The following is a 24,466-nucleotide window of genomic DNA, read 5'->3' on the forward strand; positions in this document are numbered from 1 at the left end:
AGAAATCTCCATACTGTTTTCCATAGTGACTGTACCAGTTTGCATTCCCACCAGCAGAGTATGAGGGTTCCCTTTGCTCCACATCTTCTCCAACATTTCTTGCTTTTTGTCTTGGTTAATTATAGCCATTTTAATGGGTGTAAGGTAATAGCTCATTATAGTTTTGATTTGCATTTCCCTAGTGATTAGTGATGTTGAACATCTTTTCATGTGCCTATTGGCCATCTGTATATCTTTGGAAAAATGTCTGTTCATATCCTGTGCCCATTTTTTGATCGGGCTGTTTGTTTTTTTGTTGTTGAGTTGTTTGTGTTCCTTATATATTGTGGAGATTAACCCCTCATTGGATATATGATTTGCAAATATTTTCTCCCATTTGGTGTATTGTCTTTTTATTTTGTTCCTAGTTTCCTTTGTCTTACAGAAGCTCTTTTGTCTGATGAAGTCCCACCTGTTTATTTTTTCTTTTGTTTCCCTTTCCTGAGTAGATGTGGCATTTGAAAAGATCCTTCTAAGACCGATGTGAAAGAGTGTATTGCCTGTATTTTCTTGTGGGAGTTTTATGGTTTCACGTCTTACCTTCAAGTCTTAATCCATTTTGAGTTAATTTTTGTGTATGGTGAAAGATAATGGTCTACTTTCATTCTTTTGCATGTGGCTGTCCAATTTTCCCAACACTATTTGTTGTTGAAGAGACTTTCCTTCCTCCATTGTATGTTCTCAGCTCCATTGTCGAAGACTAGCTGTCTGTAGATGTGTGGTTTTATTTTGGGGCTTTCTCTTCTGTTCCATTGATCTGTGTGTCTGTTTTTGTACCAGTACCATGCTGTTTTGATTACTGTAGCTTTGTGTAGTACATTTTGAAGTCAGGGATTGTGATGCCTCCAACTTTGTTCTTTTTTCTTAGGGTTGCTTGAGCTATTGGGGTCTCTTATTACCCCATATGAATTTGAGGATTCTTTGTTCTATTTCCGTGAAGAATGTCATTGGGATTGCATTAAATCGGTAGATTGCTCGAAGTAGTATGGACATTTTAACTGTGTTTATTCTTCCAATCCATGCGCATGAAATATCATTCCATTTCTTTATGTCATTATCAGTTTCTTTCAATACTGTCTAATAGTTTTCCCTGGATAGGGCTTTCACCTCCTTGGTTAAATTTATTCCTAGATATTTTATTCTTTTTGTTGCACTTGTAAATGGGATTGTATTCTTGAGTTCTCTTTCTGTTAGTTCGTTATTACAGTATAGAAATGCAACTGATTTTTCTAAGTTGATTTTGTACATTGTCACTTTGCTGTAGTTGTTGATTATTTCTAATAGTTTTCCCATGGATTCTTTAGTGTTTTCTATATATAGAACCATATCATCTGCAAACAGCAAGAGTTTCACTTCTTCCTTGCCAATCTGGATATGTTTTATTTCTTTTTCTTGCCTAATTGCTCTGGCCAAAACCTCCAGTACTGTGTTGAATAAGAGTGGCAAGAGTGAGCACCCTTGTCTTGTTCCTGTTCTCAGAGGGATGGCTTTCAGTTTTTCTCCATTGAGTATGATATGGCTGTGTCATATACAGCCTTTATTATGTTGAGGTACTTTACTTCTATACCCATTTTATTGAGAGTTTTTATCATAAATGGATGTTGGATCTTCTCAAATGCTTTCTCTGCATCTATTGAGATGATCATGTGGGGTTTTATTCTTCATTTTGTTAATGTGGTGTATCATGTTGACTGATTTGCAGATGTTGAACCATCCCTGTGTCCCTGGTATAAATCCCACTTGATCATGGTGTGTGAGTCTTTTAATGTATTGCTGTATTTAGTTTGCCAATATTTTGTTGAGGATTTTTGCATCTATGTTTATCAGCAATGTTGTCCTGTAACTTTCCTTCCTTGTGTGTCCTTGTCTGGCTTTGGGATCAGGGTGCTGTTGGCCTCATAGAATAAGTTAGGAAGTGTCCTGTCTTCATCAGTTTTTTGGATTAGTTTGAGAAGGATAGGTATTAAATCTTCTTTGAATGTTTGGTAGAATTCTCCAGAGAAGCCATCTGGTCCTGAACTTTTATTTTTTGGGAGGTTTTTCATTACTGTTTCAATCTCTTTACTTGTGATTGGTCTATTCAGATTCTCTCTTTCTTCTTGATTCAGTTTTGGGAGGTTCTATGAGTCAAAGAATTTATCCATTCTTTTATAGATTGTCTAATTTGCTGGCATATAGTTTTTTAATAGTACTCTTTTATAATCCTTTGTATTTCTATGGTATCTGTTGTAATTTCTCCCCTTTCATTTCTAATTTTATTTATTTGAGGCTTCTCTCTTTTTTTCTTAGTGAGTCTGGCTAAGGGTTTGTCAATTCTTTTTATCTTCTCAAAGAACCACCTCAGTTTTATTGATTATTTCTACTGTTTTTTTTTTGTTTCAATTTCATTTATTTCTGCTCTAATGTTTATTACTGCCCTCCCTCTCCTACTTCTGTTAGGTGTATTTTAAAATTACTTATTTGAGATTTTTCTTGTTTGTTAAGGTGGACCTGTATTGCTATGAATTTCCCTCTTAGGACCGCTTTTGCTGCATCCCATATGAGTTGCTATGATGTATTTTCATTTTCATTTGTCTCTCCATTTGATTTCACCTTTAATTTCTTCATTGATCCACTGGTTGTTCAGTAGCATGTTGTTTAGTCCCCACATATTTGTCACTTTCCCAGCTTTCTTTTCTTGTAGTTGATTTCTAGTTTCATAATATTATGGTTGGAAAAGATGCTTGAGATGATTTCAGTCTTCTTAAGCTTATTGAGGCTTGCCTTGTTTCCCAGCATATGGTCTGTCTTTGAGAATGTTCCATGTGCACTTGAGAAGAATGTATAGTCTGCTGTTTTTGGATGGAGTGTTCTATATATGTCTATTAAGTCCATCTGGTCTAGTTTTTTGTTTAAATCCTGTATTTCCTTGTTGACTTTCTGTCTGGATGGTCTATCCACTGATGTAAGTGGGGTGTTGAGTTCCCCTACTATTGTGTTGCTGTTAATTTCTCTTTTTAGGTCTGTTGATAGTTGCTTTATGTACTTTGGTGCCCCTGTGTTAGGTGCATATATATATTCATAAGGGTCATGTCCTCTTGGTGGAGTGTTCCTTTTATCATTATATTCTGCCTCTCTTTGTGTCTCATTGCCTTTTTTTCTTGAAGTCTACTTTGTCTAATACAAGTATGGCAACAGCTGCTTTCTTTTGTTTGCCATTAGCTTGGAGTATCATCTTCCATCCATTGACTCTGAGCCTATGTTTGTCTTTAGAGCTGTGTTTTCTGGAGGTAGCATATTGTTGAGTCTTGTCTTTTAGTCCATCCAGCCACTCTGTGTCTTTTGATTGGCGAATTCAATCCATTTACATTTAGAGTGGTTATTAATATATGAGAGCTTAATACTGCCGTTTTATTATTCATTCTCTGGTTGTTCTGTATTTCTCTTGTTTCTCATCCTGTGTATTTCCGACTGCCAGTTCACTTTGGTGTTTCCCTTTGATAATTGTCTCAGTTTTCTCTTTATTTATCATTTTTGTCTCTGTTGTGTTTTTTTGTTTAGTGGTTACCTGAGGTTTGTATAAAAGATCTTGTAGATGAGATGGTCCATTTTCTATAGCCTCTTATTTCCTTCTTCTAAGCAGGCTCCAGCCCTTCCCTGTCTAAGTTATTGTCGTAACAACTTATTCAGTTTTGTTTTGGGAGTTTGTGATTAAAATAAAGTAATTATAGTTATTTTTGATTCTTTCCTTCCCTTTGTCTTTAATGTTATAATTGTTTGCTAACCTGTTCTGATAGCTGCTATTCTGATTTTATCTGTCTGTTAATCTGCCTCCTCAAGGCTTTGTAAAAGCTTTTTTTTTTCAGGTATGAGAGTCTTTGTCCTCTTTTTTGTTTTTTTTTGTGGCAAGGAAGATTGGTCCTGAGCTTACTTCTATTGCCAACTCTACTATTTTTGCTTGAGGAACATTGTCCCTGAGCTAACTCCTGTCCCATCTTCCTCTATTTTGTATGTGGGACATTGCCACAGCATGGCTTGATGAGTGGTGTGTAGGTCTGTGCCTGGGATCCGAACTCGTGAACCCTTGGTTGCTGAAGCAGAGCATGTGAATTCAACCACTGTGCCACCAGGCCGGCCCCCTTGATCATTTCTTGTAGGGAAGGTCTTGTGATAACTCACTCAGCTTTTGTTTATCTGGAAACGTTTTTATTTCTCCATTGTATCTGAAGGATAGTTTCACTGGGTAGAATATTCTTGTCTTTGCTTTTGTCTTTCAGTTTTTGTGTTCCAGAATTTTGAATATATCATTCCACTTTCCTAGCCTGTAAGATTTCTGCTGAGAAATCTGCTTAAAGCCTGAGGGGGGGTTCCTTTGTAAGTTACTTTCTTCTGCCTTGCTGCCCTTAATATTTTTTCTTTGTCATAGACTTTTGCCAGTTTTACTAATATATGCCTTGGAGAAGGTCTTTTTACATTGATGTAATCAGGAGTTCTATTAGCTTCATTTACATGTAATTCCAGCTCCTCCCCTAGGTTTAGGAAGTTTTTTCTTTAGATTTTATTTTTCCTTTTTCTCCCAAAGCCCCCCCAGTACATAGCTGTGTATTTTTAGTTGTGGGTCCTTCTAGTTGTGGCATGTGGGATGCCACCTCAGCATGGCTTAATGAGCAGTGCCATGTCCGCGCCCAGGATTCGAACTGGTGAAACCCTGGGCTGCCGAAGCACAGCACGCAAACTTAACCACTCGGCCCTGGGGCCGGCCCCTGGAGCTGTATTTTCTGAACCCACTGCAGCCTCTTGCAGATGTTGCTGTCCATTGAAAGCTGTGCCAACAGGGCCCATTTACGTTTGCCTACTGGCTGCTGCTGCTTTACACACGTTGGTGCAAGTACTCTGGTGGAGATCCCCTGCTCTGGCTGACTGGCCCAGCTGGTGTGCCAGGTGTGGGGGGAGGGGCGCTGTCTTTCACATGCATGCTCCCATGTGCTCCCACTCTGCAGTCACTGCCCACCTGGGCTGCTCGGCTTGGTGTGGATGACCCCACAGTAGCTTAGCCACCTTGGTGAGGAGCATTCCCACATGTTGGGAGGCAACCCCAAGAGCACAAGTATTCCTCCAGAGGGCTGCCTTTTACCCTTTCTCTTCTCAGAGTTGCGTGCCAGCTGCCGTGCATGGTCCCATGCCCCAGATTTCTGCCACATGGGAGTGAGAGGAGATCCACTTACCTCCTTCCACTGTCTCCTGAGGGCTCCAGCACCCCCACCTTCAGACATATGTCTGTGTGGATCTCTCAGACATGTATTATGTTGTACGAATGTCCTCTGTTGGTTTATGAGTTTCCCTTTCATTGTATCTTAGCGGGGATGAGACTAAGGGAAGAGCTCACTCCACCATGATGTTGACATCACTCCACTACTTTTGTCTTTTTACCTTCATACTAGATTTATATGTGACTTACCCACCACCATTACATTATAGCCTGAATTTAACTATATATTTACTTTTACCATAGAGATTTGTACTTTTATATGTTTTGCTGTTACTAATTACTACCCTTTCAGCTTGAAGAAGTCCCTTTAAAATTTCTTGTAAGGCCTTTGTAATATTGATGAACTCCTTCAGCTTTTGCTTGTCTGAAAAACTCTTTACATCTCCTTTCATTCTGAAGGACAGCTTTGCCAGGTAGGGTGGTATTGGCTGGCATTTTCTCTTTCAGCACTTTGACTATATTGTGCCATACCCTTCTGGCCCACAAAGTTTCTGCTGAAAAATCTCTTGATAATCTTATGGAGGTTCCCTTGTACATAACAAGTTGTTTCTCTCTTGCTGTTTTTTTTTTTTTAAAGATTGGCACCTCAGCTAACATCTGTTGCCAATCTTCTCTTTTTTTCCTCCTCCTTCTCCCCAAGGCCCCCAGTACATGGTTGTATGTTCTAGTTGTAGGTCCTTCTGCTTGTGCTGTGTGGGACGCCACCTCAGCACGGCTTGATGAGCGGTGCCAGGTGCAGGCCCAGGATCCAAAACCCTGGGCCACCAATGCAGAGTGTGTGAACTTAACCACTTGGCCTCTGGGCCAGCCCCTATCTTCACTCTTTTTCTTTTTTCTCCTCTGTTTGGATGAGTTCCACTGCCCTGTCTTTGAGTTCACCGATCTGTTCTTCCACCTCATGTAGTCTGCTGTTGAACCCCTCTATTGTATTTTTGAGTTCAATTATTCTATTCTTTGGGTCTGTGATTTCTGTTTGGTACTTTCTTCTATTTTCTTTCTGTTTGTTGAAATTCTCACTTTGTACATGCATTGTTCTCCTGACCTCATTGAGCATCTTTATGACCATCATTTTGAATTCTTTATCAGGTAAATCCCTCATCTCTGTTTCATTAAGCTCTGTTCCTTGAGTTCTATCTTGTTCTTTTGTTTGGAACACATTCCTTTGTTTCCTCATTTTCCTTGACTCTGTGTTGGTTTCTGTGCATTAGGTAAAACAGCCACCTCTCCCAGTCTTGAAGGAGTAGTCTTGCATAGGAGATGAATCTTGTTCAGCCCATCCCTACCTCTTGGTTGTCTAGCAAACCTTTGTGCTTGTCTACCCCGCCACCTTTATTTAATTGCTTCTGGTAGATTATGGTGTGCCAAGACCCATTTTGCTATGGGCTTTTTCCTAACACCTGATGTGTAGGAGCCACTCAGCTAGGGTCTGGATTCCTTTCAGTGGGAAGTGTTCCATATGTAGCTGTAGATTCATTGTGTTCCACGAGAGGGGGTGAGTTCAGGAGCCTCTATATTGCCATCATGAACTGGAACACACTCATCCCTGTTTTTATACTGTAACAGCTTATATGTTACTTGTCTAAATATGCTATTGTCTCGTTTTTTTAAATTTATGTAGATTTTGTGTGTATTCTGCAACTTTTTTCTGTTAACGTTGTTTTGGAAATCTATGTTAATACTTATAAATCCAGTTCATTCTTTTTAACTACTGTGTAATAAGTTGATACAATGTACCCCATTTGTATGAGTATATATATATATATCACCATTTCCCTTACTGTAGGACATATTCATAACTACAGTTCTGCAGTGAACAATCTATAACCTGTGCAGAAGTTTCTCTAGGATCTGCATCTTGTAGAAGTGGTAAATCATGAGGTTTACGCTTTTTCACGATTGCCAAATTCCCCTCCAAAGTGATTGTACCAGTTTATACTCATATCAGCAATGCATGACAGTTTCTGGTTTGCCACTTCCTTGCAGATACTTCCTACTGTTTGTTCAAATTCAAATAATTATCCTATCTTCCACCACCTAAAATTCTGAGTGTTTTCCATTACTTTTATCTACCAAAACTTCTTTAATGTTTCTTTTTTATGGCCCTGAGCTAACATCTGTTGCCAGTCTTTTTTTTTTTTCCTTCTCCCCAAAGCCCCTCAGTACATAGTTGTATATATTCTAGTTGTAGGTTCTTCCAACTCTGCTCTGTGGGACGGCCTCAGCATGGCCTGATGAGTGGGGCTAGGTCTGCACCCAGGATCCAAATGGGCGAAACCCCGGGCTGCTGCTGCAGAGTGCACCAACTTAACCACTCTGCAACAGGGCCGGCCCTGAAACTTCCTTAACTTTTTCACTTGTTTTTTTTACTGCAAGAATACTTTTCCCTCCTCTTGATTATTTCATCTCTTTCCTTGAGCTTGACTCAGGTAATCTCTAGGAAACCTCACCAGTAACCTACATGTTTCCCTTACTATACATATACATATGGTATCCTGTTTTGAAAACACATTTTACAGGAAAATGTTATTTTAATTCATTCTTCAGTTTCTAAAGAACAGTACATTATGGACATAGTAAAATAGCATAAAAACATCATTTAAAATAAATTGTGTAAGTCAGCTTTTCTTAATACCTTAGAGTTTAAAATGAATTTGAAAGATTTGAATTAAAAGAGAGTGAAAAGAAAAATAAAAGCTCAGGGAAATTTGAATTCTCTGGGAAAATTTATTTAGAAAGCTATCAAACTAATTTCTTTGACCTTAGAGCTATATTAAATTATCTGCTTTTCCAGAAAGGCATGAAGTACCCCTCTTCACAACTAGCAGAGGCCCAAGCACAACTTATAAACAATGAAACATAGAAAGGTTTGTGGAAAGAAGTGATTTGTCAGCTCTCTTGGGCAGTGTGGAATTAGGAAGGCTAGATTGCTAAATAGGGAAGAATTGGAATTGCTTAGAAAATGCTAAACTACATTAAGTTTTGCTTATAAGCATGCTGCTTTATAAGGTATGTGTGTATGCTTACATCCCACCTCCTCAGGACCTAGATAGGTAAAGGGATAGCAGACACATGGCTCAGACGGTTTAACATTTTCTTTCTCCCTCCACTACCGAGAGCACTTAATATAGGCCTTTGTGTGCTTCACACATTCCACATGTTGCTCCATTTTCAACCCAAAGATGAATATGGAACCTAAGTACCTACTTGAGACAGTACACATTTATGTGCATTTGTCTGTTTACTTGGTATGACTAAATATGAAAATACAGATTAGTTATAGGAGAGAGTACATTTAGCATATTCACAGTCAGTCTCTTTGGATCTGGTAAAAATCAGCTATTTTTTTCCCAACTTAACACTTCTGGCTGTCAGCAACTAATGGTATATGTCTCTTCTATGTTATAGGACTTGCCATGCATAGAAAGCCACCCTACAGATCTCATTCACTCTCGCCATCTCCCGTTAACAAAAACAAACCATTCCATATGGAGAGAAGAAAGCAGCGAAAGCCAAAGGAAACAGATATCCGCCGATTCCAAGCAAAGGTACATCTCATCTCTTGATCACCATTGGACAGCAGGCAATGCCTGTAATTAACATGCTGTTAATTAAAAGCTTAAAATTCATTTAATATTCTTGAGCTGAATCAATGATAGAAAATTATGTGACTTAGCTTCTGTGTCCCCCATTAGGGATCATAAAACTTGTACTCATGATACTCTAAGGAAACTAACCTTGTCAGATATAGCCCAGTACACCAGTGGATTAAGAAAGTATACATCATTGTGGGTTGATATTTTCAGAGAGAGCTTCAGAGATGAAGAAAATCTGAGGTGGATTAAACGTGATAGGCCACTTGAGTTACAGATAGGATGAAAGTGCCCAAGACAGGAATGAGAGGAGGTAGTTAGGATTCAACAAGGAGATACTTTGATTACATGATTCCCAGGGAAGACTTTTCTGCTATGGAACAGGGATTTTGAAATGTAGCCTAAGTTTAGAACACTTAAGTTGTTTCCTGTAGTATGTTTGATGATAGTGAAAACGAATTCAGATGTCTTACAATAACATGTAACTTCAACTCAGTATGTAACTCAGCATGTAACTTCTACTCAAGGGAGCATCAAAATAATTACAAAAACTGTGAAAACAAAAAAATACAGTATAGAAAATTTCACTTTATGTCCCAATTAAATGTGTTAAATAATGTATATTTATTATATAGAGCCTGAAAGGGACTTAAAAAAAAGTGAATGGAATGGCAGGATCTTGGGTGAATTTTTTTTCCTTCATTTTCATTTGTATATCTTTTTAATAACTATAATATCGTATGGCCTTTTTCCCTCTAGGCACTAACTGAAGCATTTGAAAGGGAACTAAGAAGGAATAAAGTTCAAGAGAATATTGGACCTCTAGGAATAAATAATGAGGAGGAAACAGTGGGTAAAAGTCTCTACTGTAATAAATGCCATCAGATCAGTGGAAAGTGCAGAGATGATCTTTTTAAAAAGAAAAAAGAATCAACAGGGCTTTAATCATTAGCTCCTTAGGAAAAGGCAGGATTTCATTTTATGTGTGGGATTTTCTCTTATTCACAGTGTAGCCAAGTTGCTAAAATGTGACAAGACATGATACCAAAGAACATTAGCATTTTTCCTTTCTGCCCGAAACTTCCATCAATTTTAAGAGGTTCTGTTGCTTAGCAGTTCACCAAGGGTTTAAGAGATAGTCTAGATTGACACTTTAAAGGGCAATAAGAGAAGATAGGAAATCTCAGTTGTAGTTCTAGGCCTGGTTGGAAGAAACCCAAAGCATAAGTTTTCCTTGCCTTTCAAAAGGATGGTTACAGAAATGAAATGAAAGCATAGGAAAACTGCTTATGCTAAAATATTCATGAACAAAACAGGATGTAAAGTACAGTGCGGTTACAACTAAACATTGTTTAACCTATTTGGAAAAAGTTGTCAAAGAAGCAAGTACTATAAAAACATTGTTAGTAAGTTGTATTTAGGGTGTGGGACTGTGGTGACTATGAAACTCAAAAAATATTCAGTGCTTTTTTAAATTCCAAGGGATACCAGAAGCCAAAAGCTGCTTTTAACTTAGAGTAGATAAATACTAACCAGATTTTAGAAATCTGACGTAAGGTGGTTTGGCTGGGGATTAGTTAGCTCTTTTGTCAATACGTAATACTTAAGATGTTGTATGAAAGAGTGATTAGACCTCTCTCTTATTTCTGTTCTGTTTTATATCTGCTTCTAAGGAAAAAGTATACAGAGAAGCTGTTCATAAAGGAACTCCAAAACGTAGTCAGCCCTGGAAGATTTACTCTCGAAAAACCACAACTCCAAGTCCAAAAGGTGGCTTGCCAAAGCCAAATAAAGCAGTTCCAAGTAAGAACCACAAAATTGTACTTTATGGAAAACTGGCATCCTTTGAAAGTGTGTGTTACATTCCAAGGACACAGCACTGAAAACTAACATCCACCAGTTAGCTGGAGAACGTTCCCTCTTTTATAACTGCCATATGCTAGATTGCTATAAAGAGATATAAAACTCTTAAATAATACCTTCAGGAGGCCTATATATATTGGCACCAAAGGAGTGCTGGGGCTGCTACCTGCTGCTCCAGCTTAGCTTCATTCTGCTGCTCACTTATGCTGGTTGCCTTTTCTTTGTTTCTGGGAAGTTGGTAGAACCAAAGTGATGCTCCAAAGCAAGCAGATGGCCTGTCCACCTGCTGTTGTATTGATAATCGATGCCAGTGTGTGTTAGAGTCCTGTTATAAGGAAAACAGGGTCATGTGAAATGCCAGGGTGCAGTTTCAAAGGCTGCTGGTTTCTGACTACATCCCATCAGACAGAGACTTTGCCTCCCAGGAGGGCTGAGGAATCTTTGACCACACACAGAGCATCCACCCCAGGCGCTGAGTCTGCTGAGAAGTTAGGATGGACTTCACCAGACCAGCGTGTCATCAATCAGAACTGTTGAGCTTATTTTCTCCTTACTAGTAGTTGATTTACTCTGATCAAAGAAGGAATGCAAAAAGTAATAACGTACTTTTAGAATTGTTCTTTTCAGGAGCAGAACCACATCACTTAGATAAGCTTTGATCTACCAGGAAGGTGGGTTGAGAGTTCTTATTAAAAGCTGTCAGCAAGTATCTCAGATTTAGAGCATCTCGTTTTACCTTGCAGTGAAAGTAAACGAACACGGTCTCCTACCCCTGATGCTGGAGCAGTTTCCATTTCTCTATGTTTCTGGCCAAACACTAAGCAAAATGTGGAAACAGCAAATTGCACAGGTTGAACAGCTCAAAAAAGATGCATATAGAGAAAATCGATCAAAGAAGAAACTCCAGGATGAAGTAAGTTAACTGTCAATTTTAAGCATAGGAATATAAACCAGAAAAGGGAGGAGCCTATCCTTGAGAATCTAATGAATAGCATTATTAACCTCCTTCCCTCTGTCCCTCTTAAAGATAGAAGAAGCCTTAAGGCGGCATGACCTCCTTACTGCACTTGTCAAGAAAGAATATGAACATAACAAGAGACTGGTATGTCAGGAGCAAGTTGGGTATTAGAATTCTCATTTGTTTGTTTTGGTTTGGTTTTGCAGGGGACTATTTGCCCTAAGCTAACATCTGTTGCCAGTCTTCCTCCTTTTTCTCACCCCCGCCCCAGAGCCCCAGTACATAGTTGTGTCTAATTGTAAGTTCTTCTGGTTCTGTGTGAGCTGCCGCCACAGCATGGCTATTGACAGATGAGTGGTGTGGTCCTGTACCCGGGAACTAAACCCAGGCCACCAAAGTGAAATGCACAAAACTTTAACCACTAGGCCATCAGGGCTGGCTTTATAATTTTGAATTTATAAGTTATATCGATTTTATTTGTAGCAGCTGGACAATAGTCCCACAGACTCTTAATTCTGATACTTGCCTGGGGAAGCATCTAGGGCTTTCACCAAAATTGATGAGGGGGGAAGGTTCTAAGTGCTTTATTATATACACAGTTTAATTTAGTCTTTATGGTAACATAATGGAGATGTTTTCTCTGAAATGAGAAACCTGAGGTGGCTTTGATATCTTAACTTGCCCTGGGTCCCACCATAATCAGCAAGTGGCAAAGTTGAGGTTTTTTGCTAAGGAAGGTTAGCCTCGAGCTAACGTTTGTTGCCAATCCTCTTATTTTGCTTGAGGAAGATTAGCCTTGAGCTAACATCTTTGCCAGTCTTCCTCCACTTTACATGTGGGTCACTGCCACAGCATGGCTGACAAGCAATATAGGTCCATGCCCAGGATCTGAACCTGGGCCTTGGAAGCAGAGTGCACCAAACTTAAATACTACGCCACAGGGCCAGCACCCAAAGTTGAGATTTTAATCCAGGTCTATTTCTACCTCCACAGCCCCTTCGAGGTACCAGGTGGTTGTAACTTAGTGTTTTTGTTCCCTCCCATCTTTCTCCCAAGTAGAGAGCTGAGGTAGTTCACCAGCCTCCATTATAATTTGGATTGCGAATATACATAGTACAACATATCTTCTGTTGAGTATACTAAAGGGAGAGGACAGAGGTCAAAGACAGTATGCCAGACAGACAGATTTTAAAACCCTTGTTTGGAGGTAGAGACAAGCAATGAGAACTATAATCCTAAACAATTCCAGAGAAAGAAAGAGAAGCCATCTGAAAAACTGCATGTGGTACTTTGGTATGGGGGAAAAGAAAACAAATATCTGAACAACTAGGTGAAGGCTTTATGGACCTGACCTCATTTCATCTATACCACTTTGTAAGAAATTATCTAATTTCGTTAGTTTTGATGTAAATACTCTTGGTAACTCAAGCTTTGCTTGAAAGTCTTTCAGAGTGCTGTTTGTTTACTCCTTTTAAGCTGGCATCAGAGTGTGGCTTAGGCAACCCCCTGTTAGAACAGGGAGATGAGATCCTCAGTTCCACCAGGATCATTGCTGCTCTCTGCCACAGTGGGGGCTCACTGGGGCGGCACTTCAAATTGAGGTGATGAACCTACCAAATGCTGGAGGGCTTCTGGGGGCTGACGGTCTTTCACACTCTGTGCCCAGGCAGTAGGCCACTGGCCCTCTGTACCTGGCTTACTGCTTGAAGACATCATGATGGGGAGCAGAACAAATGATAACTCCAGAGTCTGTCTTCCTCTTGTCTTTACCTCTTTCTCCCTTTCCCTTTCTTAGCAAGACTTCAACGATCGCATTCATAGGCAAAAGCTAACCCAATCAAAGATAAAAGAAAATCGGCAGCAGATTGTTCGTGCCCGAAAGTATTATGATGATTACAGAGTTCAGCTGCGTGCAAAAATGATGAGAATGAGGACCCGGGAAGAAATGGTAAATACGGCTTTTCTCTCAAACCCTGTTAAGAAGGTGAACTTTGGTCTCTTGCCTTTTAGGACCACCTTCCTTGTGACTCTCGTCCCAGTCTGAATCCAGAATCCAAATGCAAGTCCTAAAATGCTGACTGTGAGGGTTCAGACTTGTCCGTGCCTCATTTTATTACTCCCATAGGGCACGCCAGTCTCTTCTCAGTCTCCACTGCCCTAAACTTAATGTGAGGTCTTAATTCCCTCTTACCCCTGCACATAGGTTCTTCTCCAGTACAACTGCTTTAGGGGTTTGGAGCATGTTATAAAAGACAGGAATTTAACGTGTTATTAGATGACCTAAGATTTCACATAAAACCAGGAAAATAGATAAAAAAAGACAAAATTGGCCCATTCACAGCAACGTGGATGGACCTCGAGGGTATTATGTTAAGTGAAATAAGCCAGGCAGAGAAAGACGAACTCTATATGACTCCACTCATAGGTGGAAGTTAGTATATTGATAAGGAGATCTGATCGGTGGTTACCAGGGAAAAGGGGGGGTGGGGGGAGGGCACAAAGGGGGAAGTGGTGTACCCACAACATGACTAACAAAAATGTACAACTGAAATCTCACAAGATTGTAATCTATCATAACATTAATAAAAAATAAAAAATAAAAAAAAACCCAGGAAAATAGTGTAGGACAGATGTGCTGTGAGGTGTTTCCACAAGGTATTTGCTGTCTCATCCTAATCAAGCTGAAATGCTTAATCTTTTGGGGTTCCAAACTGGCAGTAAATTTCATTTCTAGAGTAAAACATTAAGGTAATTATAGTTAACTGGGCTAAATGCTCTGAAGTGGGTCATACTATTATCCTCATTTCTAAGGCTGTGAGAGGTTAAGGAACTTAACTAAGGTATTATGGCTGGCTAGTGAATGCATGGCTGTAAGAACCAGTTCTTTGATCAAGAATTCTTACTAATCCATGGATGACGAGGGCATATCCCAATCCTTTGAACAGTTAGTTGTCCTGTGGCCTAGTTAGATGATAACCACATCACCCTCAGTTATGCACAAGTGTAGATGCAGCATTGGTTTCTGCCCTGGGGTTCTTTTGTGTGTGTGTGTGTGTTGAGGAAGATTGGCCCTGAGCTAACATCTGAGCCAATCTTCCTCTATTTTATGTGGGATGCCACCACAGCATGGCTTGACAAGTGGTGCTATGTCCACACCTGAGATCTGAACCTGTGAACCCTGTGCCACCAAAGCAGAGCATGCAAACCTAGCCACTGTGCCACCAGGCCGGCCCATGCTCTGGGGTTCCTGCCCTATAAACTTGGCTACTTGAGAGTTCTTTTCTGAAAGTGGTAAAGAATCTTTGGGATACAGGAAAAGATGCTGAACACCATTAGTCATTAGGGAAATACAAATCAAAACCTCAGTGATACCACTCACACCCACTAAGATGGCTAAAATAGACAAATGTTGGCAAGGATGTGAAGTTGGAACCCCCATGCAGGGCTGGTGAGGTTGTAAAATGGTCAAGCCACTTCGGAACACAGTCTGGCATTTACTCAAAGGGTTTAACATAGAGCTACCATATGATTCGATCTTCATTCCTAGGTATATATCCACACAACCGCTATACAAATGTTCACAGCAGTGTTATTTATAAGAGCCAAAAAGAGGAAACAACCCAGATCTCCATCAACTGATGAATAAACAAAATGTAATATAGCCATACAGTAGAGTATTACTTGGCAATAAAAAGGAATGAAGTATTGATAAACCTTGAAAACATTATGCCAAATAAAAAGAAGCCAGATACAAAAAGGTGACATATTATATGATTCTATTTATAAAAATGTCCAGAAGAGGCAAATCTATAAACATAGAAAGTAGATTAGTGGTTGCCTAGGGAGAGGGAAGAATGGGGAATGGTTGCTAATGGGTACAGGGTTTCTTTTGGAGTGATGAAAATGTTATGACATTAGTGATGATGGTTGTACAACTCTGAATATACTAAAACCTACTGAATTATACATCTTTAAAGGGTGCATTTTATGGTATGCAAATTATATCTCAATAAAGCTGTTATTTAAAAAAATCTTTGTGAAATACAATCAATCAGTATATGCCTCCACTTGGGCAAAATGATTATATTCTTCCATGCAAGTTCAGCATAACTTTATTCTTCTGCCTAAATAACTGACAGATATTTAAGAAACTGTTTGAAGAAGGTTTACAAATTCAAAAGCAAAGATTACGAGACCTAAGAAACTATGCCAAAGAAAAGCGAGATGAACAAAAGAGACAGCACCAAAATGAACTGGACTCGATGGAGAACTACTATAAAGACCAGGTGGGCGCGCTGTTGCTTGTTTACATTCTCCTGACCACCCTGGGTCAAGTCAGCTCAGTCTGTTGAACAATAAACCTCCACTTATTAACTCAGAACTCGTCACTATACAGGTTAGGCTGACCCCATGTTCAAGATTGAAATTTAAAATAAGCTAGTGCTTGAACACAGTACAGAATCTAGAGTCTATATTGCCCTATTTCCATTAAAATAAAGATTTTAAGCCTATGAACATTAGGCTTAAAGAACATTAGGCTATTCTATACAAACAGAAGTATAAGAACTGTTATATTTGGACTACAGACAAGTCTAAGATTTGGTTTTTTTCTTTCTTGTAAACAGTTTTCATTGCTGGCAGAAGCCATATCACAGGAACGTCAAGAACTCAGAGCCAGAGAGAAAGCCCAGGCCCAGGTAATAATAGGATAAAAATTATTTATTGACACTTTTAGGAAATATAAACAACCGTATTACACCTTGTAAGGGGAATGGAGAGAATACTATTAAGAAGATCCATCTAGGATCCAAAACATTTATCCTATGATTTTAACTTTACCTGTCAGGTCTCTGTAAGAGCTGCTGCTAAATTATTAAAACCACTCCAGGAGCTTGATGAGCTGGAAGGTGGAGAGGGAATAAAAACATATGAGGGCCTGGAGAAATGTGAATGGCAGGATGACATGAATTCTCTTTTAGACATTATATAAGGTGAAGAGAGAGCTGAGATCTAAGATGGAGAAGGAAATTCAGCAACTGCAGAACATGATAACACAGCACGACGATGATGCTTTCTTCCGGGAATTGGAAGCTGAGCGCTTCAGATCTCGCCTGCATCTGGCTTCCTTTCAGTACAGTAAAAATCCTTTCTCATGAGACCAGACTTTATAAGTAACGTTTCTGGAGAACTTTACCGGGGGCAGAGCTAGAATTGAGCCAGTAAACAATCTAAACCAAAAGAAAGAATCATTTCTAAATGCCTTATCTATGTATTCATTCCAATACTTTTTATGAGATTTTTTAAAATAAAAATTTTCTTAAAGTTTACTGCTTTCGAATTTATGTCCTAAAACCTTAAAAGGGGGAATAAAGGCACACATTCTTCATTAGTCATATTTGCACTAAGACAATTAACCTCCTGAAGCCTTTTGCTGTAGGTCAACAAAAACAAAACAAAAAACCCCAGCACGAATGGGTATCATTTATATAATCAATATAATCAATATAGAAAAAGTACGGAAGAATCCCAAATGTTTAATAGTAGGTGTCACTCTGAGTGGTAGAATATATAAACTCTTTGCTTAATGTACCCTAATATTATTTGAATTTTTTTAGAACAAAGTGATGCTTTTATAATTTTTTTTAAATGTTAAATGTTTTAGGAGGACTCTGAAGTTGCTAGTTCTGCCAGCTATTTACCAAGCTAAGAAGTAACTAGGAACAACCAAAAAAGGAGGCGTGAGGAAATTTACCAGGGGAGGGAGAGGATTGCTAAGCGAAGGTCAGAGAATAGGAGAGAAGACAAGATGCCAGTGTATTTTCAAAAAACAGAGCCAATGAAGTGGTAACTAACTCAGCAAGTGGAGAATGCTGCAATCCACGTACCTGTGGAGAGTGAATTGTACATGAAGCCACTTTGCCCAGAAGAACCCAGAAAAAGCTCAAAATGATAATGCCTGCATTTGAAAAGTTATTTAGAACTGATATAACTGTATTGGGCGGGGGGGGTTACACAGTGAGGTAGTTAATGTGAGAGCTAAATCCTTTACCATAAAAAACTAACCAGACTGTACCTAAAATTAGTGAAGAACAGTATTAGCATATCATTTAGAAATATGGAAGCAAATATCAGAAAAGCTGACTGAAGATTTGGAAGTAGTGGCCTCTGGAAAGCAAGACTGGGGATGAGGGGAACAAGTGATGAAGACGTGTTTTTTTTTAAGCCTCTTTAACTCTGTCTGTCTAGCTGTGTATGTATTACTACATCGTGTGGGGCACTGGGGAACTAGCTGCCTCCTCTTACAAACGCAGAAAGGGAAAGGAAGAACCAGTGCTGAGGTGAGGCAGGAGAACAGAGTCTTTGGTGAAGGGGCCGAGGGTGTAGAAATTTATTTGCAATGGAAAGAGGCATCACAGTAAAAAACAGTTAGGGGGAGATCCACAATGGGAGAATGAGAAGGGTAGGGCAGATAGAAGATGGAGTTGTTAAGAGAATGATATAAACTAAAGGAGGAATCCCAAATTGAGGCTTAAGCTGCAGCTTACAGAAGGATCTATTAGATCCGAAATCTAGACAGACATGCTGAAAACATGTTTTATCTGGCATTTTAAGCCATTCGAACCATTACCCAAGCTAGTTTGATGTGATCAGTTTCTTGTCTTAAAAAATATTAAACTGCCTTTAAAACTTTGCCCTCTGAAGAAGAACAAAGCTGAAGGCATCATGCTCCCTGATACCAAACTATAGTCAAAGCTGTAGTAATCAAAAAAGTATGGTATTGGCACAAAAAGAGACACAAAGATCAATGGAACAGAATAAAGAGCCCAGAAATAAACTCACCTGTATATGGTCAATTAAGACACAGGAGCCAAAAGTATACAATGGCAAAAGGACAGTCCCTTCAATAAACAGTGTTGGGAAAACTGGACAGCCACGTGTGAAAGAATGACACTGGACCACTATCTTATACCATACACAAAAATTAACTCAGAATGGATTAGTCTTGAATGTAAGGCCTGGAACCATAAAACTCCTAGAAGAAAACACAGGTGGTGAGCTTGTTGACATTAGTCTGGGCAATGATTTTTTGGATTCAACACCAAAAGAAAAACTCAAGGAGGACTCTGTCAAACTAAAAAGCATATGCACGACAAAGGAAACTATCAACAAAATGAAGAGGCAACTACCCAATGGGAGAAAATATTTGCAAAGCACATATCTGATAATAGCCAACATATATGAAGAACTCATACAACTCAATAGTGAAAAAACAATCCAATTTAAAAATGGGTAGAGGAAGTGAATAGACGTTTTTCCAAAGACGACATACAGGTGGCCAAGAAAGAGGCACAGGAAAAAGGTGCTCTATATCACTAATCGTCAGGGAGATGCGAATCAAAACCACCGTGGGCTACCACCTCATGCCTGTCAGAACGGCTGTTACCAAAAAGACAACAAAGTGTAGGAAAGGACGTGGAGAAAAGGGAAGCCTTGTGCACTGCTGGTGGGAATGTAAGTTGGTACAGCCACTGTGCAAAATGGTATGAAGGCTTCTTAAAAAATTAAGAATGGACCTACCATACAACCCAACAATTCCACTTCTGGGTATGTAGCTGGAAGTGAAATGAAATTACTACCTTAAAAAGATAGCTGCATCCCCATGTTCACTGCAGCATTAGTTACTATGGCCAAGATATGGAAACAACCTAAGCATTCACTGATAGATGAATGGACAAAGAAAATGTGGTGCATATATATAATGGAATATTACTCGGTCATAAAAAAGAAGGAAATGTTTCCATTTGCAACAACATAATGGACCTTGAGGACATTTTGCTACATGAGGTAAGACAGAGAAAGACAAATAACATGATTTCACTTATATGTGCAATCTGAAAAAGAAAAGAAAAAAAAGAACTGAGCTCACAAATACAGAGAACAGATTGGTGGTTGCCAGAGGCAGGGGTGGGTGAAATGGGTGAAGGTGGTCAAAAGGTACAAACTTCCAGTTATAAAATAAGTAAGTCCTGGGACTATAATATACAGCATGGTGACTACAGTTGACAATACTGTGTTGCACATTTGAAAGCTGCCAGTAGAGTAGATCTTAATAATTCTCATCACAAGAAAAAAAATTTTGTAATTATATATGGTGATGGATGTTAACTAGACTTATTGTGGTGATTGTTTCACAATATGTACAAAATATCAAATCATTACATTGTACACCTGAAACTAATAAACTTTGCCTTTCCGGTCTCTATGGTTCTTCACCTTCTTGCCATGCCAGCATTTTTGGGAGAAGTGAGTGGTTTGAGAGGTTCAGTCTGATGTGCTGTTCATCTTCACTCCCAGTTCTTGGGCTGAAAGTCAGACAACTTCATGTACACTGAAGTGGGCAGGAGAAACATTTCAGAAGGGTCCCTCACCTGCTCCACCGGCTGCTGTAGTTGTCTCTCCATCTCCTTCACTTATAAAACACTATGAGGGAGACAGAAGCAGGGTTTACAGCTCATGTTAGAGACTAATTGATAACCTAGATAAATCCCAGCCCAACACCCACAAAATGTGTGCTAATTAGCAACAGTTGAGCATATCACCTTGTAGCTGTAGCCAGCTGTATAATGAACACAGCACAAGGAAGGAGCTGCCTGTCCTAGAGACAAGTATCTCTAAGATCTGGGGTGTCGTGGGGGTGGGGGAGCAAAGCTAGTTGTTTCAAAATCCACGTCTTGGATTTGAGGCCTTGCTGACGTGAGGTATTTAATTCTGCTCCCATCATGACCGACTTCTTTGCTGTACACAAATTGCATTTTGAGTACTTAAGTGTGAGCTCCAGCTTTTACTGAGACATAGGCTAGAAGCCCTAGTTGGGAAGGTCGGTTTTTGAACAGCCATCTAAAGCTATAGCCCTAGCAGCTAGTACAGAGCCTGACACCTCATAAGAACATAGTAGTTGTTGAATGAATAAAGAACAAGTCACATTTAGGATAAATACCTTTTGATAAAATCTAACTTTAAAATCTGGTTTGTCTAGTTTGCTAAGAGTGTTAACCTAGAAACATAACCCTTTCTCTGTATAATTATAGTCATGTGCCACATAACGACATTTCAGTCAACAACGCACCGCTTTGTTGACGAAAATAATCCATAACCAATCTATAAATGAAAATGTGGGTGAGTTTATTCTGAGCCAAAATGTGAGGACCATGGCCCTGTGCCTGCCTTCCCAAAAGAAGGAAGGGCACCAAAGAAGTGGGGTGTACAGAGTGGTTATATACCCTCAAAGAGGATGTTTCACATAGGATTGAAATGTCCCTTTTACAGTAGTCAGGAGACTGTTCTGTCGGCACAGTGATTGATGGACACAGTAGGTAGTAGGTCTGCTGTCTCAGACACAGCAAGGTGGCAGGTCTGCTGTCTCGAGCTGGGTGGTCAAAGGTGAGCACAGTAATCAGTTCCTAGTCTAAGGAGAGATGCTTATCCTTAAGGAAATGCCAGTGTGAGGGGAAGTTGCACCTTTATCTTAAGGGCATTTGTTCTTGCCATAGGAAATATTTAAAGCAGATATACAATGCATGCTTGATGGCCCCATCAGGCCCTTTTGGAAAAACAAAGTCAGGCCAAATTAAGTTTACACCAAATGGCTTCCTCATATACTCCAATGTGTCCTATTGCTTGCCATCTCTGTTTGTCAGCTTATACCACAGTAGTCCCGTAAGATTATAATGGAGCTGAAAAATTCCTATCCCCTGTCGTCGTAGCTTTCGTAATGTAGTGGAACGCGTCACTCCCATGTTTCTGGTGATGCCGATGTGCTGCCAGTTGTATGTAAGTATAACATAGTTAGGTACAGTACATAATACTTGATAATAAATGATTGTTACTGATTTATGTATTTACTATACTTTTTGTTACCATGAACTTTTTCTTATAAAAGAAAATTCACAGTTGGGGCCGGCCCCATGGCCGAGTGGTTAAGTTCGCGCGTTCTGCTTCAGCGGCCCAGGGTTTTGACAGTTCAGATCCTGGGCGCAGACATGACACCGCTCGTCAGGCTGTGCTGAGCTAGAATCTACAACTATGTACTGGGGGGCTTTCGGGAGAAGGAAGAAGAAAAAAAAAAAGATTGGCAAAAGATGTTAGCTCAGGTGCCAATCTTAAAAAAAATTTAAAAATTACTGTAGAAGAGTATGCTGTGTTACGCTGGCAGCAGCCTCATATATTGCACGTTTACCACATCTCGATTGCATCATTTTCTCGTGTCCGATTTAATCTCATGTTGTTTTGTTCATTGTGTCCCCTAAGCGTACAAAAACCCCTGCTAATATTGCCAGTAAGAGACCATATCGAATGACTAACCTGGAAACAAAATTAAAAGTGATTAAGGACTACAAAGGTGGGAAATGAGTGATGGTTACTGCTTGCCAGCCAGGCATGTCCCATTCCACCACAGCTACAATCTTGAAGAACAAGAACAAAGTGATGCAAGCTGTTAACGGATCTGCTTCGTTGAAGGCAACGAGACTAACAAAATTCAAGAAGGGCCTATATCAGACATGGAGAAACTTCTGAAGACCTGGATTGAAGACCAGACACAGAAGCGTATCCCTCTCAGCACCATGACAGTCACGGCCAAAACAAAAAGTTCGTTTGCAATGCTGAAAGTAAAGGCCAGACCAACTACGATTTTGAATTTACTGCTAGCTCTGGGTGCTTTAAACGATTCAAGAATCGTTGTTCGTTACATGATGTGAAAGTGAGGGTGAGTCTGCGAGCGCTGATGTGAAGGCAGCAGAAGAACTTTTGGAAACTCCAGATAAGCTGATTGTGGAGGAAGATTGCTTGCTAGAGCAGATATTCACTATGGGTGAAACCTCCCTCTTCTGGAGATGGGTGCCTGAAAGGACTTTCATCCAGAAGGAGGCCAAGTCAATGCCAGGTTTCAAGGCTTTTGAGGACAGGATAACACTCTTGCTTGGGGCAATGTTGCAGGCTGCAAATTGAAACACTTTGTCATCTGGCAGGGTGAGAACCCCAGGGCCTTCAAGAACATCAGTAAGCACACACTGCCGGTGTGCTACAGGAGCAATAAGAAGTCACAGATGACCCAGCTCCTCTTCCAAGATGCCCTCCTGAATTGCCATGCCAGCGAAATGGAGAAGGACTGTTTGGGGAATCACATCTTGAAGATTTTGTCTATTGTTGATAACGCTCCCAGACTCCCTCCTTTTTTTTTTTTACTGATGATCTTCCTCCCAACATCAAAGCTATGTTCCTCCCTCCAAACACATCCTTTTTGATCTAACCAGTGGATCAAGGAGTTACAGCAGCTTTTAAGGCCTAGTACCTGAGGAGGATCTTTGCCCAGGCTATTGCTGCAAATGAGGAAGACACTGATGCAATTCTGGAAGGATCACAACATCTACGACTGCGTCAAGAAGCTTGCTTGCGCTTGGTTCTTGATGGCTTCTGGAAAAAGACATTCAAGAGGTTCATCCATGACTTCAGTGAGGAGTTGTTGGAACTGGAGCAGGAATGCATAGCTGAAGAAGAGGCAAGGGAAGAGGAAACTGCAGAAGAAAATAAGAATCCCCAAGAAAATTCACAGACGGTTTAGCAGAAGCTTTTGCAGACCTCAGCAAGCTCCTTAAAAAGTTTGAAAACATGGACCCCCAACACCACAACATTTTCATTACTAGAGAAGCTTGTTCATGGTGCATGATCTCTTACAAGCAAATCTATGATGAAAAAAGAAACCACCATGGACATATTTCTGAAAAGAGTGACACTTCCTCAAGGAGAGCCTCATGCACGTCCTTCGGGAGGCATTCCAAAAGAAGGCCTTGTTATCATGGGAGATGACAGCTCCATGCATGTTATTGCCTCTGAAGACCTTCCATTATTGGTGAATATTAATGATCCTGAGCCTGTGTAGGCCTAGGCTAATGTGTGTGCATGTTTTAATTTTTAACACAGAAGTATAGAAAAATTTAAAAATAGAAAAATGTTGGGCAAGCCCCAGTGGCCTAGTAGTTAAGTGCAGCGCACTCTGCTTTAGTGGCCTGGGTTCAGTTCTCAGGTGCAGACCTACACCACTTGCCTGTCAAGTGGCCATGCTGTGGTGGCAGCTCACATACAAAAAGAAGATGACTGCAACGGATGTTAGCTGAGGGCAAATCTTCCTCAGCCAGAAAAAAAAAAAGGAAAGAAAATAGAGAGTAAGGATAGAAAATATTTTTGTACAGCTGTACAATGTGTGGTTTAAGCTTAATTGTTATTACAAAAGAGTCATGTTAAAAAAATTTAAAGTTTATAAAGTAATAAAGTTATAGTAAGCTAATTTATTGAAAAATATTTTTTTACAAATTTCGTGTAGACTAAGTGTACAGTATTTCTAAAGTCTAGAGTAGTGTACAGTAATGTCCCTTGGGCCTCCACATTCACTCACCACTCACTCCTCACTCACTGACTCACCCAGAGCAACACCCAGTCCTGTAAACTCCATTCATGGTCAGTGCTCTAGATAGGTGTACTATTTTTGATCTTTTATATTGTATTTTTACTCTACCTTTTCTGTGGTTAGATATGTTTAGGTACACAAATACTTACCATTGTGTTAGAATTGCCTACAGTGTTCAGCACAGTAACGTGCTTACAGATGTGTAGCCTAGGAGCAACAGGCTCTCCTGTACCGTCGAGGGCTGCAGTAGGCTACACCATCTAGGTCTGTGTCAGCGCACTCCGAGGCTTGCACGACGACGAAAT

At 39.8% G+C, this 24,466-nt stretch overlaps 1 protein-coding gene across 4 annotated transcripts in view; it reads left to right on the plus strand.

The window, feature by feature from the left end:
* The window catches only part of CEP95 (centrosomal protein 95), a 40,211-nt gene extending 23,186 nt beyond the window's left edge, over positions 1–17,025 (plus strand). For 2 of the 4 annotated variants that reach the window (XM_014847999.3, XM_044745629.2), the window contains exons 12-20: positions 8,693–8,832; positions 9,637–9,726; positions 10,551–10,680; positions 11,484–11,653; positions 11,768–11,842; positions 13,494–13,646; positions 15,838–15,984; positions 16,324–16,395; positions 16,678–17,025. In XM_014847999.3, the coding sequence (XP_014703485.3) occupies positions 8,693–8,832; positions 9,637–9,726; positions 10,551–10,680; positions 11,484–11,653; positions 11,768–11,842; positions 13,494–13,646; positions 15,838–15,984; positions 16,324–16,395; positions 16,678–16,854 (1,154 nt within the window). In that variant the 3' untranslated portion in view covers positions 16,855–17,025. Of the gene's footprint in view, positions 1–8,692; positions 8,833–9,636; positions 9,727–10,550; positions 10,681–11,483; positions 11,654–11,767; positions 11,843–13,493; positions 13,647–15,837; positions 15,985–16,323; positions 16,396–16,544 lie in introns of all 4 variants that reach the window. The other 2 variants (XM_014848000.3, XM_070482064.1) reach the window with 2 other exon arrangements.
* The last annotated feature ends 7,441 nt before the right edge of the window (positions 17,026–24,466 follow it).

Source organism: Equus asinus, chromosome 13 (assembly GCF_041296235.1).
Source record: "Equus asinus isolate D_3611 breed Donkey chromosome 13, EquAss-T2T_v2, whole genome shotgun sequence".
In the NCBI taxonomy this organism is placed as follows: Eukaryota; Metazoa; Chordata; class Mammalia; order Perissodactyla; family Equidae; genus Equus; species Equus asinus.